Source organism: Pezoporus flaviventris, unplaced genomic scaffold (assembly GCF_033815535.1).
Source record: "Pezoporus flaviventris isolate CSIRO_AGI_PZ_B2104156 unplaced genomic scaffold, CSIRO_AGI_Pfla_v1 ptg000047l, whole genome shotgun sequence".
Taxonomy (NCBI): Eukaryota; Metazoa; Chordata; class Aves; order Psittaciformes; family Psittacidae; genus Pezoporus; species Pezoporus flaviventris.
In genome coordinates this window covers 15,485,917-15,505,183 of record NW_026892595.1, presented here as the reverse complement: position 1 = coordinate 15,505,183, position 19,267 = coordinate 15,485,917, and the positions used below count along the sequence as shown (strand labels likewise).

Below are 19,267 nucleotides of genomic sequence, written 5' to 3'. Positions count from 1 at the left end.
CGAGCAATGGCTCTCAACCATCCAGTGACGAAACTGAACTCTCAGCTCTCTTTTTGGTGTCCTTGCATGATCAACTATAATCAAAGCTGATGTAAGAGTTACCAAATCCTACACAGAAATCATGCCCTACCAGCAATGTACTCTGCATACTATTTTTAATTATTTCATGCAAAACGAACAAGCCCCCCTTCTCTTCTTCCACAGAAATGTAGGGCTTTACATTCACCACCAAAATGTTTACATGGAGAATGAACTTTTCCTGATCTTCAAAATTCAGACAGAATTTTTAAAGATTGACTTTCTTTTGGTTCTGGGGTCCACCCAAGTTAAAGTTAAAAAAGCTCTGCGACGTTTTCATCTGACAGACTTCCATATTAAAAAAATTCTAATTTGAGGAACCCAGAGAATTTAATGACAGCCATGTTTCCTTTCAGAAGCTGTTCTGCTTTTAGTTTTTAACTTATTACTGCAATGCATTTTGCAATGAAAGGTGCTACATCAAATTATATTTCATTCTACTCTTTCAGGGTCAACACTGAAACCAAACACCTCTGATAACCTCAGGCATTTCCATCAATATTAATTTCCCAATGGAATCATCACCTAGCGACCCAAAGTTTCCATTTTTGAGAACTCTTGGATCACTTAACTGTTCAGCCCTGACTTAACTATGACATCTCACTCAAATGGCTTTTACTGTGTCTGAAATGGCAATAGTGATTAAGGGCAACAATGTATCAGCTCCATGATCTCACTTTATGAAGCAAACTAAATTCAATCCCTTTTAGGTTTGCTAGGCCTTCGTCATTCAAAAATGTATGCCACAGTGTAATTTTAAGCACGCAAATATTTCTATTAATTTCAGTACAAATCACCCATATTACTGGGCTAAACCATGTATAGGTGTTAAAAAAACCCAACAAAACAGACATTACAGGTACAGAGCACAGTAATACCAATTACACAGCTAGATTGCATAGTTAACCAGCCAAAATTTGTAGATTTAAACGGAAACTATAATTTTTGCCTCTGCGCATTCTTATTATGCACCGAATGAGAGCTTTTTGACAAAAGGAACAAAAAAGTCACTGTACTCAAACAATTAAAACCTGTAACCATGCACACCCATAAGAATTCAATCAGGTTATATGGGCATTCTCAACCAGTAAGCACTAGCTATTTGATCAGCCTATAACTTTACATTACCTTACAATGAAAATTTAATTTTGAATTAAGCAATTTCATCATCTCAAGGCACAGGAGCAAGGTACAACATCATTACAATACAGTCTCTAGGCTGGCTGGAGAGAACAAAGCATCCTTCCCCTTCTTCCTGAGCACCACTTTGAGAGGCTCTGCCAACCAGCCAAAATACCGAAATACTACTAGGACCAGTTGCTACAAACCTTAAACAGTTTCAATAGCTACCAAATACCATGGGAATAAAAAGGGGCAGTCACTAGCAGGGTTGATCCCAAGAGCAACCACTCGAAAAACAAACAGCTAAGTGAATCCAGAAGAAGTAGCTCCTGCATGAAGCTTAGTCTGTGTCTGTGCTTATCGTGGACAGCAACATGATATAACATATGTCTGTGAGTCAGTGTCCGCATTTGTTTAATAGGCAAAAACATCTCTTTTAGGGAGAAACATCTATACATCTCATTTCTCAACCAGTTCTGATGAATACAGCTAAATCCAGCTGCTGATAAAAGGGACTGCACATATTCACGTAAAGTTATGTAAATAACTCTACACTGACTGATACATACAATTAAATACCAAGGCTTTTCCTATGCTATTTCAGTGTGTAAGTCAGGAGCAGAAGAATCACCGATTTAAGAAAAGGAATTAATTTTTCATTAATGGTCCTATACCTGAGGTAAACAAACATGTACTGCATGCAACCGCTCTGCAGGATCTCATAGCTGAATAACCACATCATTACACTGTAGGATTTCTATTTCTATGTAAATAGACAAGGTGAATGGCTTCTCCAGACAACACGCTGTGTGCACTATCGTGTAAAAATTAAGGCATGCTCCCAATAAACAAAACAGTTCCATCTGTCTTAAGTAGGGATGTACTAAAACTAGTAATCACAGTACTTTATAAATGCAGTGTCCTACAGACAACACAATAATAGACATTATACTGAAAATCTAACCTTCTCTAAACTCATTTATTTCTTCTAAATTACACGTTCTCAGACTCATCTGTGAAAATGGGGAGGTTAATTATAATAGTACATTGTACAATTCCGCAGCTAAGTGCTGAAATAGTTCTACATAAATGCCGTATGTTTGTCTTAGAAAAACTAAAAAGATTAATCAGGATGCCAAGCCCAAGACTTTGGAAAGTAATACATTGAACACAATTAGATCATTACACTGTGTACTATGTAAATTGAAGTTTTAATTAGTAGGTGAAACACCAGTCATGACAAAAAAAAATAATACTCAAAAATTCTAAATTGCTTGTGCCAGTCTTCTTTTTTACTGACATTGCTAATAAAAAGACACTGTGCACAAGCCTGTCACAACAAAAGCCATTTAAGCTTGTTACATGCTTTTGATGAAGGAACTACCTGTTCCTGTTAAGCATTTCAGTTCCATTTTTCTTCTTACCTCCATTATTCTCAGCTATTTTAAAGTTACCTGATCACATCAGTGAAGAAAAAACCCTAATAAACGAACTATAACTAGGAAGCATAGTACGAAACCAGTTTGAAAAGTCAACTGAACAGTTGAAGATTCTTCAAGAGGACCCCAAAAGCCACTTTTCTGTCTCTGAATCTGGTCCAGCCCAGCCTTCTACTTTTAGACCACTTCACACTACAAAGCATTATCTCTTATAGCCTCCATTCTTCTGAAGAAAGGGTTATTTTAGCCTGATCCATAGGTCATCAACAGTAAAGAGAGCTTTCCTATCAAATTCAATACACTCTACACCATACCCAGAACATTAGTTACTTTACTCACCACATATTCAAATACAAGTGTCAAGGTCTCCTTTGTGTGAATGATGTCATGAAGCAGCACAATATTAGCATGTTTCAGTCCTTTCAAAAGAGAAGCTGAAAAGCAAAACATAAACGTTATCTTAAAAGGATCTAAATATTTTGCATTGTTTGGGGTTTTTAATAATTTTCTTTTAGTGACTTGGATGATTTTTTTGACATCTTAATTTCATACCCTGACAACAAGCAGTTGTACTTTAGTATCTTCTATGTCCATGAGTTCTACATGTTCAGTGTGTTTTTAGACTGTACCTTCCCATTCAGTACTATTTTCTTCACCTTGTTGGTCAAACTCAACATCACTTTGAGACAAAAATGAGCTGCAGCTAGAGATGCTTTCCTTATGCAGCCTCCTCTAAATTAATCGCTCATGTATGATCAACCAGATACCAAGTTCACTTCCACACTCAAAGATAATTTTTTCCCTCAGACAAAAGTCAAGCATGTCTTTTCAAAACATTATCTTCCCTATTCAACACAACGGAGTTGCTTTCTAAATGAAATACAACATCTATCCTAAGAATAGTGTTTTACACAGTATCTCCTTTCTCTCAAACATAACACAGTTTTGATGGAACCATTTGTATTAGCTCATGAGAATAAATACATGGCATTTCTTCACCATATTTTGGGGGTTTTATAGCTCATGTTTTCAGACTACTGACAAAGACTTATTTAGTGAAATTCCAAGGTGATCTCTTCACTAAATTTCTTTTACACCATAATAAATACTTAATGTTCATACCATATTACATATTTAATGTTCCACAAGTCATGGCATATCTTAGCAAGATATGCTGACAAGCCATGTGCTGTTACCAATGTAATTCTGTTTGGTGGTGCCTTGTCGTCTCATACATACATCTAAGCAGGACTATCAGTCACCACAGCAAAGTAAATAATAGATATAAAGACATGAAAATGAGTGGCATATTTCTGTATTGTATGATTTGGAACTTTCTTGTCACCCTTCTTCTTTAATCAAACAAAATAATGAAGCACCAAAGATGTGTCTCACTCCACTACTGTGCAAAAAGGAAGCTAGAGAGCTCCCTATTACCCACCCTACTGAGAGTGCCGTGTCAGGCTGAGGTAACTCCCGGGGTCATCAGGCTTCAAATTAGGGTAAGTACATATGATCTCTCACACTGTGTTTTAAGAGCTCAATCTGACAAACCGATCGCTTAGAAAGCGACACAATAGCAAACAGCATCTGGCTCAATCAATGCTCCTCTATAAGCATCCTCAGCAGCAAAACTCTGGAGTTCACACTAGCAAGAAGGCAGATAGCAAAAAGGAAAACACCATAAGGACGCTTCAAAGTGAGTGTATCACAGATATTCTGATGACAGGATTGCAAACCTCCAGGAAAGCTCCATGATCAGGAAATAGTTAACCTTTCAACCTGGTTGAAGAGGTGAGAAGAAATGTTTCAAAAGAACATACTTTGGCCTGCACTCCCCAACTCACACTATTCAGGGAGTCAACACAGAGGAATCTTCCCAGTGCCCTGAACACATTGCCACTGAGATGCAAATCAGCTATTGCAATTACAATTATTATTTTAAAACAATTCATCAGTGCATGTCTAGTAACTTTTGACATTCTATATATTAAGTAAAAGCTTTTTTCTCAAAGGAAGAGCTATGCACAATTTTCATATGATCCTCATCTTAGAATCTGCAGAATTTCTTGGAGTAAAGCTCAGAGAGATCTGAATATGTTTGGGTTTTTTAAAAGGGCAACAATAAAAAATTGCTACTGGAAAAAGGTATGGATACAAACAATTGTCTGAAAAGTACCTCTGACCACACATGAGGACTTTTAACATAGGGGAACCCAAAGAAAAGTTCACACTGAGCTTTCACCAGCTCTTCCCTGAAACCCTGTCAAATTAGAATACATGCAGAGAGACTGGGAACATAAAAATTGCCTCCCAGCAGAGCCTGTGTCAAACTGTAACAGGATTTATGACCTCTGCCAGCTTCTGCAGTTTAGATCACCACCTAAGGCCTTTAATTCCTCTAGTTGGCCATTACTTTGTTGCTAAAATCTGTATATGGGTCATTAAAGCTTAAACAGGACATTGAAAGGTGCTTACCCTGAGGTCTTTCCTCTTCAGTCCCCTGCCCCACTCTTATTTATCTTCTCTAATATCCAATTCTCCCCTTGTATAGCCTCAATATTCAACATCTGCCATATATTACAAGAACTACAACACATCACCTACAGGGTGAGATTTCTGTCTTCTCTGTTAGTCAAAGTGAAATATAGTAAATAATGTAGCACAGAGAGCAAAATCATCTTAACTGCACTAACTTTACACTGAGGAAATAAGAAGTTAATTCCACTAACAACTTATACTGTGAGAAACCAAAGCATAACTGGTGTAAGTAAGAGAACTGCCCCATGTGCTCTTCTGTCACAACTTGTACCAGTGAGATTGCCTGTCTTCAGCTTTGTTGCTTTAAAAAAAGGGGGAAAATGGAAAAAAAAGAAAAGAAAAAAAAAACAAAAAAAAACCACCCAATTGTCTGAACTAGAAAAGCTGTTTCTTCCACAGAAGAGTACTTTAAAACAAAATGAAATATGAACCGGTGGTGCTTGGTGTGTGTTTTTCCAGAAACATCCCCTTTCAGAACAAACTACCCACAGACCTTCTCTTTTGGGCAACTTTCTGCTCAAAGGGGATAAAACTTAGATGAACTTCACTAATTCAAAGACAAAATCCAGAAATTCACATCCAAGGGAATGAAAAGAGTCCAGGGAATCCATTAGCATCAGCCTGAGACAAACTTAACTTCAACTTTGAAGCTGCCAATGCAGCTGCTCCTGGAGCTCAGAAAGAATCAGGTGCTGCTGTGCCTGGTGTTTCTTCTGGAAGGAAATAATTCTCCTAGAAAAGACCATCTCCACCCAGTGATTATCATCCCCAGATTTCACACAGAGTTGTTTTCTTTTAAGATAAAAAGACTAAAATGTTGTTGAAAAAGCACTGCAGCAATCCCAAAAGTGGGACCAATGCACTAGTACTCACTGTATCCTTAGCATGTATTTTTAAAAATAGCATTATATAATGCTGCTTCAAAACTGCTGGCACTCATTTTTTACCCTTCATATTAAATGTAAGATAAACAGATGGCAGCACTTTTAATTCATTTCCCCAAAGAGTTTTGACGAGGCACAGCAGCAAATAATACTACAGTGACACTTTTTTTGACATTCTGGACAAAATATTATATACATTTGAATTGGCAGGTGCTTGCTCTGTCACCTATGTTTGCACATTGCCTTACAGCAAATTCTAGCAGCAAAAAACAGGGCAGAAGAATTGATGGCATACTTCAATAATTAATGACATCCAAGATGGGAATTTCTGTTACTTGTACATAAGTTCATGACCTGAACCACTAAAAGCACCAATACTCAGCATTTCTCCATCAAGGGCTAATAACCGTATCTGCATACCTAAAGAAAACACACTGTATTTGCTTGAATAACCATCACCTCCAACAAGCAGATGCTCTCATCTATTATGAGCTCCTGGCAAGCTGCCTTATCGCTTGTGTTGGTCAAGGAGCTTTTTGCTGATCCCAGATGAGCTTGGCTCTAAAGTACACTCACTCCACAAGCAAGGCAAGCCAGATGGAATGCAGCCAACTCTCACCCAAAACCTGACTAGCATCAGTAAATCAGTGCTTTGCTCCCTGGAGGGTTTACAGCATCAGCCCAAGCCTGACACTCTATTAAGAAAGCCTTGTGACTTTTAAATCAGCCTTGAGTTAGAGTGTTTTGAAAAAGGCTATTCTGGCTTGCCCATAAAGTAACATTTCACAGCTGTATGTCAAATTCAACATTACTGTCAACTCCCAGGCCACATGCAGGAAGAACTTTTCACCAGCAGCACTAGCAAAGACCGCACTTTCAGACATGGCAAGTACATTAAGCCTGAACATTAATTATGTTCCTAGGATCATCCTACCATGATTAATTCAGTCTTGCAATTCCTGACTATCACCTTGTTCTCACTCTGTGAGAAATCACAGTCTCCAGTGTAGACCTAGATAGAAGAATCACCTGTGATTTCCAAAGTGTCTCATATTACAGTGACCTGAAAACTTTTCTCAGCAGTAGCAGAAGAACTCAACCTCATACTGCTCATACTCACCATAAGGTACAACTGCCGCTGATACTCTCTTGGATTTCCTACTATATGCAAAAGCTCTGAAATTCTTGTCATTTCTCTAAAAAGCATAGCTATGAAAATGCCTGCTTTGCTCAGCATATAGTGGTTGAGGTGTCCTCTGGGGCTACCATACACCAGTGCTCACCACTTCCCATGCTGCTACTCACATGCAGTGTTCACCCTTTCTTACTGTCACTCTAGGAGGACATCTCCCATTGTGAGAGTTTTACTCTTAGAGACAGCACATGATGGCGGTTTGCACCTATCTAATATTGTTAACGGCATCTTGGCTGCCCTGTTTAATTTCTGAGACACCAAATACGCACATTCTAGTCAGAAACACAAATCTGTGAAAGCAATTTGTTGTGCTTCAGAGCCAAACAAAGTATCTGCAAAATTCTGTGGCTTGTCACACTCTGCAGTCACAACAGTGCTCTCTGACAGAGTGCCAACTTCCCTGCACAAACTGTTGGGATAAGTCTCCGAGCTCTCCTGGAAAGGCATCTTTACCGAGAAAACATTCACAGGGTTTTTTTCCCCCCTCATCATGTCTTCTGAACAAACACACTCAGAAGTGTCTTGCTGTCTGTACAAACCAGGGAAGTTCTGCTTCCGTTCCCAGCAACTTATGCTTCCATCTACACATCTTTAATGGCAATTTTTAAAATTTGGCCCCAGAGCACAATGTCCTTTTTGCTTCTCATCCACTTCCCACACAGCAGGACTTTCTGTGTGAAAAACACTACTTACAATTCTAGCACAGAGGCAGGAATTCAGCACTCTGTTTGGTCTGCAGTAATAAATGTGCAGAAATTTCCTCCTCAGAAATGCAGTTCCCAAACCTACACTTTGCTGTTTTCCAGTTTATCCATCTAAAATAATTTCATATAAGCAAATAGCTTTGCTTTCCTACAACCCTAATACAACAAAATTCAATGCAGTTAATACTATACATTCTAGGTAAAAACCACACTGACCACACAGACTTCCCATCTCACCACAGGATATATTCTGCAGAAAGATCATTATTTGTAATCCCAAATAATTGATTTTACAGCTGCACACCTCTAAATGCATGAAATTGGTCAGTTTCCACTCTGATCTTAGTGGACACAACTCAATAAAGATAGAGAGGCCACTGTTCAGCTTTGAAAAAAATTATAGGAGGAAGATTCTTAGCAAATTGTAAAAGAATCCATGAGCTACAAGAAGAACAGAAAAAGCACCAAATCGTGCCAATGGGCTATTACTCAGTCTTAGCTGAATTACAGCCTTCCTTTACAGCCAATTCCAATCTCATGATAGCCTCTTCTATATTTAACAAATAGTTCTTATTCTAGTTTTTAATAAGTAAATAATTAAAAAATATCAGCCTGGCATTAAGGAAGCAGACAGTGCTTCACATCCTCGCAAGAAAGGATTTGCTAGCCCTTTAACTGCAGGATGCTTTGCTGGAGGGACTACATGGATAACATTAGCTGCATCTGCCTCCTCAGGCAGAAATTCAGGCTGGCATGAGTGGGTTTAACTTTTAACCTAGAACTATTTTATTTCTATGAAATTTCATATAAAATTTCTACTTGGTGCTCCTACTACACTATATTAGTGTAGTAGAATCATAGAATAGTTAGGGTTGGAAAGGACCTTAAGATCATCTAGTTCCAACCCCAGTGCCACAGGCAGGGAAACCTCACACTAAACCATCTCACCCAAGGCCTCGCCCAACCTGGCCTTGAACACTGCCAGGGATGGAGCATTCACAACCTCCCTGGGCAACCCACTCCAGTGCCTCACCACCCTTACAGTAAAGAACTTTTTTCTTATATCTAACCTGAACTTCCCCCGTTTAAGTTTGAACCCGTTACCCTATGTCCTATCACTACAGTCTCTAATGAAGAGTCCCTCCCCAGCATCCTTATTGGCCCCCTTCAGATACTGGAAGGCTGCTTTGGGGTCTCCATGCAGCCTTCTCTTCTCCGGGATGAACAGCCCCAAATTTCTCAGCCTGTCTTCATACAGGAGGTGCTCCAGTCCCCTGATCATCCTCATGGCCCTCCTCTGGACTTGTTCCAGCAGTTCCATGTCCTTCTTATGTTGAGGACACCAGAACTGCACACAATACTCCAGGTGAGGTCTCACAAGAGCAGAGTAGAGGGGCAGGATCACCTCCGTTGACCTGCTGGTCGAGCTCCTTTTGATGCAGCCCAGGATATGGTTGCCTTTCTGGGCTGCAAGCGCACACTGAAGCTGGCTCATGTTCATTTTCTCATTGACCAACACCCCCAAGTCCTTCTCCGCAGGGCTGCTCTGAATCTCTTCTCTGCCCAACCTGTAGCTGTGCCTGGGATTGCTCCGACCCAGGTGTAGGACCTTGCACTTGGCATGGTTAAACTTCATGAGGCTGGCATCAGCCCACCTCACAAGGGTGTCAAGGTCCCTCTGGATGGCATTCCTTCCCTCCAGGGTATCAACCAAACCACACAGCTTGGTGTCATCGGCAAACTTGCTGAGGGCGCACCCAATCCCACTGTCCATGTCAGCGACAAAGATGTTGAACAAGACCGGTACCAACACTGATCCCTGAGGGACACCACTCGTTACTGGTCTGCAGCCGGACATTGCGCCATTGACCACAACTCTTTGTGTGCGGCCATCCAGCCAGTTCTTTATCCACCGAGTGGTCCATCCATCAAATTGGTGTCTTTCCAATTTAGAGACAAGGGTGTCATGCGGGACAGTGTCGAATGCTTTGCGCAAGTCCAGGTAGATGACATCAACTGCTCTGCCCCTGTCCATCAGTTCTGTAGCCCCATCATAGAAGGCCACCAAATTGGTCAGGCAGGATTTCCCCTCAGTGAAGCCATGCTGGCTGTCACCAAGCACCTTGTTGATTTTCATGTGCCTTAGCATGCCTTCCAGGAGAATCTGTTCCAAGATTTTGCCAAGCAAAATTAGTAGTATGTTATTAAGGAAGAAAACTAGAAAAAGAGTGTGTGTAACAACACCCAGTAACCTTCAGAGGTTCTTCTCACTATGGCTGTAGAGCCCCTAAGCAAAAAAAGCAGGTCACAGACCTGCTGAAACCTCTTTGCCTATTGAACTGGAACAAAGCATTGGAAGGACTGATCAAACAAGCTCTGAAAAGCATTACTGTATATTAATCTAAATAAATACAGAGAAGACTGCTGCCATGTGAAATGAACGTCTCTTTTATTATGTTCTAGATATAAATTTACACATTGTGTATTGTTCCCAATGCTCTTAAGACACAAGTACAGATGGAGGTTACAAATAATGAGACATCATCCTATTAAAGCTAAACTCTCATGGAAAAAGACTGTAATATGATACTGCTATCTTGTAGCAGCCAGACATGTCTTGCCTTCACTGCCTATTTCAGCATGTAAGAGGAGGAAACTGTGTAAACCAAAAATAAATATGTCAGCGTGTACAGAAAACAACTCTACAGCGCAGGTAACATGTAAAAGCACATACAGCATGATTGGGACTAATAACACAACCTACTAATAAAAATGTCACTTTGTTATTAGTTGTTATTAGTCTTGGTATCTTGCTGAATTTCAGACACAGTTTTCACATAAATATCTATCTACCTTAGAACGACTTCTCTGGGAGTTTTCAGTCTAAACAGTTCTTCCCATTTCCCAAAAAACAGGCTATAGTAACAGCAACTTCTGTAACCCACTGAACAAATTTCCCCTTTAAAAAAAAACCAACCCAACCTCTAAACCCCATGTTTTGGAGGAGATTAAAAAACTGGAAACACAGAGACCTTGCAAATAGGAATATACATTCTCCATGAAAATCCTCTAAATTTGGTCAAGTTATAGGCTTTTATAATGGCCTCTTTGCATCAGGATGACTATCAGCAGTGTGAAAGAAAGGAGGAATACAGGAACGGAGAGAGGTCACAAGGGGCTGCGAGACAACGGCTAGGTAAGGAGAAAGAAAAGCCAGGGGACCACCAAACAGCCTTCACAGGTGGAAAAATGGACAAAGTGGAAAGTAAAAGCATGTAGACAAAGCAGAAAAGAGATCAGACACAGAGCATGAAATGAGCAAGCCTCAAACTTAACGGAAAGTTGACAAGAGCCTACGGAAACTAGCACATTTTCTCCACTGATGCCCATCTCAGAACCTAAGATTTCCACAGATTACCAAACCACTGCTTTCAGCAGAAATCAATGAAAATTCCTGGCAGTTTTCCTAATTTTCCTCCAATTTCAGTCTACAGACAGAAGCAACCTATGACAGCTACCAGCCAGCATTTCAGTTTGAGCAGAACCGTGTGAGAGCTTGCAAACATGATGAAACACTGGAGTGCAGATGCAACACCAGAAAATGGAATATGTATTTCCACTTGCTTTTCCAAACATTAAGAAAACTACATAAACAAAAATCGGAATTAAGATGAATGCCAAGCCAAGTGCTCAAAGCAAAGACTGACTACAATTATAGGGGCTTCTGCAATGCTAACTCAGCTTCTGCAAGATACACATTCCTAAAGTCACTACCATGAGATAAGCCAGGGCACAAGCTTTCAGCACACAGCAGCTTCATATCTATCTTGCATTTATCTCATGTTTTGACAACCTGTAAGTTCACAGCCTAACTTATCCTGCAGTGACCAACTTGTCTGCTTGCACCCGTTAACTTTTCCCAGCTCCTTCATTTTTTTTTTTCCACAGATGAAAAAAGTGGTTGCTTTAGTTTTATACAAGCCCAGGTATGAACTTGATCCAGCTTTATTGCCCACCAGTGGAAGGACTTTGTCCATCCATCAGAGAAGCTGGATCAAGTCAGAAGAAAACCAACCTGATTTCTACTCTTATCTCTACCAGTGGCTGAGCATCACATTGTGACTCAAGCTGGTATCACCATCACTTTCCTCATTTTCTGAAGATTTCAACCTCTGATCTTCGCTTACACTTATCACAACCACAGAGTGCACACAATTATTATAAAACCCCAAGCAACATTGTACACTGATATTACCCAATGCTACGCAAGTACTTTGAAAGTCATCCCAAGATCATCATTTAAAAGAACTCTCAGCAAGTGGGGTGCTAAGATTAACAAATATTTAAGTAGTCAGAGTACAGTGACAAGAGTTCTAGAAAATCTCAAAACCATCTGCATTTTAATAATACACAGTAGGTGCATATAGCTGGAGCCACATATCAAGAACACAGACTTAAATTAAGCATTCATCATCCGACACAGGCAAAGATCACACAGCAGGAGGAAACATGGTGCTGTTGCGTAGTTAAGGAATGAAAAGTACAAGCAGAAGGAAAAAATAAAGTTTGCACATGTAAACTTAATTCTGACAGCTTCTGAATGATTGACTTTGTAACTGCAATAAAGTTCCTCTGTTGTAAACTGTATACCCGCAATATTGGTATTACACTGTCTAAACAAGTGACTAAATAACTGAGCACCAGTACTGAAACTCGTGCCCTGCTGAAGTCAGCGTGAGATTTGTTACTCACTTTTCCCAATGCATGAATACAAGAAATCACTTAACCATATGCACCTGCAGTGAATGTTTTGTTTTACATAGAAGACAGTAAGGCGTTCTAGGAAAGGATGTTGCCTACCAGAATACTTTAACTTCTACTTACAAGCGAAGAATTCTACAGAAAAGCTGTTTTCCTAAAAAACATTACTTTTGCTGTGTTTCTCAGTGGGCCCTTTCCTTCAGCAAAAATGATGCACAAAAAGCAGACAGATTTGTCAGCACACACTTTAGGCTGCAGGGGAAAAAAAGGCTTGTGGCATATGTCTTGCTGTTTTTCAAAGGAGTGAGACAGGAGCCTTTAAAGGATCATGTCAATTCTCTTCTTCTCGGTGGGTGAGAATCAACATGCCTCTTCACCCATACCTGGAAAATAATCCTGGCATGAACATAGCATTGCTTTGTCTCTTGTTGAATGATTTAGAGGTTAAAGAAAGGCAGTCTCAGTAGAAAGCTAGCAAATATTTATTTTTGCAAATATTTATTTTTACATATATTTTAGTAAGCAAAATCATTCACAGTGAAAATAAGGCATACTGTTCTGTAACTGAAAAGTATGTGGAGTGAGTATTCTAAAAGAACAAGGACTTCATAATCAAATAAATAAAATCCAGTCATAATTTAACTCACATTAAGGAGCAGCTTAAAATAATGAGCTAGTAGACATTAAAGCATAATTACAATATGAATATTTGGAACGTTTAAAAACATTTTTAAGGGCAGGAAATAACCTTAATTCTGGCTAGATCTCTGATGTCTGTTACAAGATCTGTATTCAGATTTTCTTTCAAAAAAAAATGCTAAGCATGCAGCTACAAAATGGCAAGATTCCCTCAAGTAACTTGTAAACTAATTTCCAACATGAAAAAAAAAAGCAGCAATAAAGTGATGAAGCAAGCTGGCACACACTACAGCAGCAAAACCCAATGATCATTCAAGTGAAGGTTACATTTTTTTCCCAGACTAAATCAGGTGAAAGAGATTGTATCAGAAACTGCTAGCAAGGCTGTACCACCAACAGCAAAGTGAGAACACTGGTGGTCATCCACTTGGCATCATCTGAAAATACGGTTTAAATGTTGTTCTCATATGTAAAGGCAATATCAGCTCTCAAGAAAAGGTTTATGCTCTCCTCCTTCTGTCTTTGCCTGGGTGCCTCTGGGTATTGTCTCAGTTCTCTCCTTGTCATTTAACTCTTGCAGTTCATAGAACACATTAACAATATTAATTGAGTATAAGGTGCAAGGAATTGGGAGAAAAGAGAAAACCCAGACCCCCACCATTTTTGCTTCATTCACCTTGGAATATAACTGAATCTAAATCAGAATGAATGAAAACTTTACAAATTTACATTTAAATGACAGTTAAGATCTGTATTACCACATCGCAGTCTAGAGCAGCATGTGCTTTATTTAAATTTTATGGACATTGTTCAACTTTGAAATTTGCATTTAAAGGACAAATTATTTCCTTTAAGCAAAAGATGGCAAGCCCTGTATGTTTCTTTAAAAAGCATCTGGCCCTCAGAGAAAGCAGGAGAGGTGCTAGAACAGAAAAAATGGGCTGAAGGAATGTCTCAACTTCACAGAGTTGACAGCCACAGCTGACAGTGACAGGGCGATGCAAAAGTTAAGCAATGCTTAGAAGAAACCTAGTTGAGATAAGCTAGTCATTTCTACCCTCCTATTTTTGCCAAAAACATCCCCATAATTTTCAAGTACAGATTCACAATTACCTCTGTAGATGCATGACACCAATCAAACTATGGATCTAAATCCATATTGGAAGGCATTCTGAGCAACAACATAATTAAAACACACCCAAGAAATGTGAGAAAATACATTAAAGGGATCTGCCAGCATAACCCATTAACACCACAGGTGGTAAGACTTTTATTTTTTTTTTTAAAAGGCCAACTCAACAGCCAACAGCTTGTCTGTCTACTACATACAGATATAAAACATCACTTCCAAGCCCCCTTGAAAATTTACTCAGTTCTTCCATCCTGTTGTGTCATGCATCAATTATAATTACAGCAATTTGCTGTTTGCTTTTCCAGATAAAATTCTTTTTATGGAATCATAGTAATTAAGAATGACAGTAGCAAAATTGATAGCACTGCCTCTTAAAGTACCAGTTCCTGTAGGATGACACTATTGCCTTGCCAAACCTTAAACAAATGTCCTCATCTTTTACAGTTTGTGTCTAACAGTGTTTGTTCCAGTCAAAACAGGTCAGCCTTTTCCAAGAGAGGACTAGAGAACAAATATGCTCTTTAATGTTGCTGACCTTTTCTTCAAACAGTTCTCAGATCTCCTGCACCGAAAGGCGGCCTTCAAACGGTACACTTCAGGTCAAGGACATGCTTTTTCTCATTTCTGTGAAAATCTGTTCAATTTGTCAAAGTTTACATCTAGTCAGTGGAAAGTTGTCCTTTAAAGTTGCACTTTAGCAGCTAAAATCTGTCAGAGAATCTATCCTCCCTGAGCATGCTTAAACATTCAGATATTTGGCAGAAGCATTAGAAGTTTGAGCCAGGAAGTCTGGAATCCAGTATCAGTTATAGATGGGACAGTGTCAGCAGCAAAATTCTTTGGACAGCTTCCCAAAAATTACATCCCAAACCTGTTCTTGGCCAAACACATCTCCAAGTCCTTTGCTCAATTTCTGCTCCCACCTCTCTTCAACCCCACTAATGACATAAAACGTGGGAAACACTAGCCGTGTTCAAGCAGACTCCCCATTTCCACCCCAGTTAGGTGGAAGTCCAATCAAAGTCACTGACCCTTCTCATCTTCCTTTTACTGCTTTCTACACCTTGTGCTCCTTTGAATGGCCTCTGTAATCCGCATTCTACCAGACCCACTGTTCTAATCTTCTTCTAATCCTCTTCCTGAGATCTTCACACCAACATCTATTCTTAACCACCACTCCTCCTAGTTCTCCTCTCTCCCACTGCCCAAGCATAGAGAGTGCCAAGCATTTCAGTGGAGCAGTCTTCTTCCAGGCTGCCAGGGCACAGTAGAAAGAGGAGAAAGAGGTCTAAAGGGAAAACAGGAGGGAAAGGGAGATAAAAATGCATGGTAATGCATGCAGAGCTTTTAACTCTGTCAATATCAGAAAAAAAAACATAATTAAATACAGAACAGGGGGAGGTATGGGGTTGATGCTTTTGCATTAAGATTGCCACATAAAAAGCCAGTTGCACAAGGGGACTTGAATACCATTCACAAGCTTGGGACAAGACAAACAAACCAAAACTCAAGCGCTTAAATCTTGGTTCATCATCCCAGATAGTACATGAGCCTGGAGATAAAAACAATTCTTTAGTGGGTCTTTTCAAATCTGTCTTGTTTATTTTTATAGCTGAACACAGAAGTGACTTGCTAACCAAACACTAGACATGAAGCTTTTTGTCCCTGAGGAGAAATGGAAGAGAAAACAAACTGGGCACCTTAGCAAGCAGCAGGATCTAGGAGGAAAACTACAATGTACCTGGGCCACTGTATTTCTCTGTAACTTCCATTTTCAGAAAGACTAAAGCAAATAAAACAGCAACAGGTTGTGTGGCTGAATCAGTAAGTGTAACAGCTGCTCCAGATGATGATCTTCCTTGTTATTTGCAAAAATCAAGTGATGAGAAAAATCAGGCTTTAACTGTTCATTTGATTTGACCAAGCACAGATTAGACTAGACTACTCTGTGTATCAGTACGCCAGTATGCTGCCAATGGGGGACCTGAACATCAAAAAGATACTGGATATGATCTCCTTATAAATGTACCAGTATCAGGTGGTCAAAGAGGAGACTCTAACATGTCACCAACTGAACCCAAACAAGCCTGCCTAACATAGACACAAGATTCCTCACTGCTGTGCAACTGCACAGAAGTTCAGTGTAAGTAACAACGATGCTATGCACATAGGACCAAGGCTCAAGAATACAACACCACCATACTGCTTTGAAGCAGTCTGAACCTCTGAAAGTCTTTGGAATGCATGTTGCTCTAAATAAGCCTTTTCCAAGCAACTCTTGAAGCAAGTTCACCTGCAACAGTGTTTTGACATACTGCAAAAGGTCAAAACCAAAGTAAGAACATCTTAACATGCAGGAAAACACAGCTCAAGCACTATTAAGTCCTTGGAGCTTTTTACTAGTCATGTGCTGCTCACCATCACTTCATCCCAAGTAAATTAATGAATGACTTCAACAAAGCCACCAGATATTGTGGGCTGAGTTCTTCTGCCAAGGGAACACAGTCTGACCTGAAAAAAGTTACAAGAAATAATAGAGAAGCGCATACCATAGATACTAATGAACTTCCTTCATCAACATGGCTAGTTAGTGTGTATGTTACATCAGGCATTTTGCAGCATCAAGCTGCACCTCTGGAACTTACTAAATGAGGAATACTAAATCAGTGTTCCAATACATGCCAGAAAACTTTGGCTAAAAATCAAGAACTGATTACATCCAAAAGTCCAAGAGTACATCCCAGTTCAGATATGCATATGAAAATTGTGGCAGCCAAAGTGCTAACGCTCACAAGGCTAAACATCCTCCCTAAATTCCCACCTCAGTTCAATATTTCAAATAGCATCAGCCCCGTGAAAGCAGAACAGAAATGTTCCCAAACAGAAAAAAGAAAGATCAGTCCATGAAATAGGCACAGGAACACTACTCATTTATTTCTAATTAGGGCTCAGCATTCCAGTGATGACAGATCACAGACTTCAATAGGCCCATCAAAATGCCACTTGCCCAGCTGGTTAGGATGCTTGCATATGACAACCTGATAACATTTGGAACAAACAGGCAAGATCTTCACAGATAAACAAACCTGGTCTGAGGTGGTAAAACACATTCCTCAAGTTCTCTGTGACCACAGTAAGTTACAGATAAAATATTAAGAACCATTTATTTAAGAAACTATAGTTGGGTATCCATTTCTTGAAGGTATCTTTAATCCTGACTCTATAATGAGTGCTACACATCATAGGAACTGCCATGGAGTCACTGCCATGACGGAATGTGTAATTATCTGCTGGCATTTTCCCAGCATTTTGTTGGGCTTTAAGAAATGTTGTTACTAAAACTTAGTCCTTTTGTACAGTTTTGCTTTCAGATCATTCCAGGAACTTTTATAAACTTGTCTACATAAGTCTCAAAGATGCAGATTTATAATTCTGTCAATGATTTTACAAGGTTAATGGCCTCTTCAATTAAAATGAGAAGCTGATCAATGAGAAGATGCATTATTTTAAATTTATGCACTTTAGTCAACCATAAACCCAGCAACTTCTGCAAAGAACTTGGATGTTTGAACCAAAGTAAAACTAACCTTTTTGCTGACAGCTCCAAAGCAATGAACAGAAAGGGTTAACGGTGTGCTTAGACTCTGAAGTATTTTGAAACTTTAAATCCTAAGAATAGAGATTAACACAATTGCTATTTTAGTTTTCAGACCTAAATGTGTCAGAGAAATGCTTTTACTCCAGAAGTATAATTTAAAGTAGACACACACCAGAATAAGAGATCACATTGTGATACTGAAGTCTCAGAAACATAAATTCTCTTTTCAGAAGCATATTTATTGTCCAACACGGTTTTAATTGAAATTAAACTTCATTTTATTTTTTTTATTTAAAACTTTCTAGTATATTTTTAAATAAATGAATTTAATTAGAACTAACTAGCAATGATAATAAAAGATCCAAGTCCCTTACTCAAAAAATACATTCAATCCATCTAAAAGGAAGTCAATGGAGACTTGAAACTGTCATAAAATTTGTTTAAAAATTTCATATCATGCCTTGATTTTTTTTATTGAATTAGTTGACATCCATTAGCAAGTGAAAGGATAGATCACAACGTATGCTTTTTAAGTTCAGATAATCTGAAGCTGCAATAACTATAGCCCAAAGAACTTGATTTAACAGCAATAGCACATCAGAAGTTCATTCTAGGAAAAAATGAAAATAATAAAATCCCCTGACACTTAAGGGTTTTTTTAAGATCCAACAGTTTCCTATTGCCTCAGAGAGGTTAGAATTTGCTTCATGCTCTTGAACTCCGATCAGGAGTTATTCATGTGCAAAGAAACAAATTCTCTAAATGTGACATTCTACCTTCTTGTCCAGTCATAAAAATGCGTAAAAAGTGTGAATGCATGGGCTGATGGCAAGATGGGAAGGTTACTAATGCAATTCATAAGCCTTTTGGACTACTGGAAGAAATCTGACAGGTGTTAAGAAAGTCTTGAACCCATTATCCAAAGCTATATATGCTTACAGGTTATTTAGTTTGACCTCCTCAATAGAAGGAGCAATTTTCAAGCTCATAAATTTTTACTGAGCATATTTTTAGAAAGACATCCATCCTTTCACAACAACCCAGCTGTAAAAATGCCCCAGCCCTCATCCACATTTGGCAGAGAGGGAAGTCCATCTAATCCTTAACACTGATAACTTAAGCAAAGCCTGTTTAATCAGGCTTTGAATGGAGACTATACATTGCTCCAAAACCT

At 39.1% G+C, this 19,267-nt stretch overlaps 1 protein-coding gene across 5 annotated transcripts in view; it reads right to left on the bottom strand.

Moving 5' to 3' along the window:
• CDK14 (cyclin dependent kinase 14) overlaps positions 1–19,267 on the bottom strand; it is a 319,714-nt gene that overhangs the window by 181,730 nt on the left and 118,717 nt on the right. For all 5 annotated transcript variants that reach the window (XM_061468433.1, XM_061468436.1, XM_061468437.1 and 2 more), the window contains one exon: positions 2,979–3,073. In XM_061468433.1, coding sequence (XP_061324417.1) covers positions 2,979–3,073 — 95 coding nt within the window. The remainder of the gene's footprint in view (positions 1–2,978; positions 3,074–19,267) is intronic.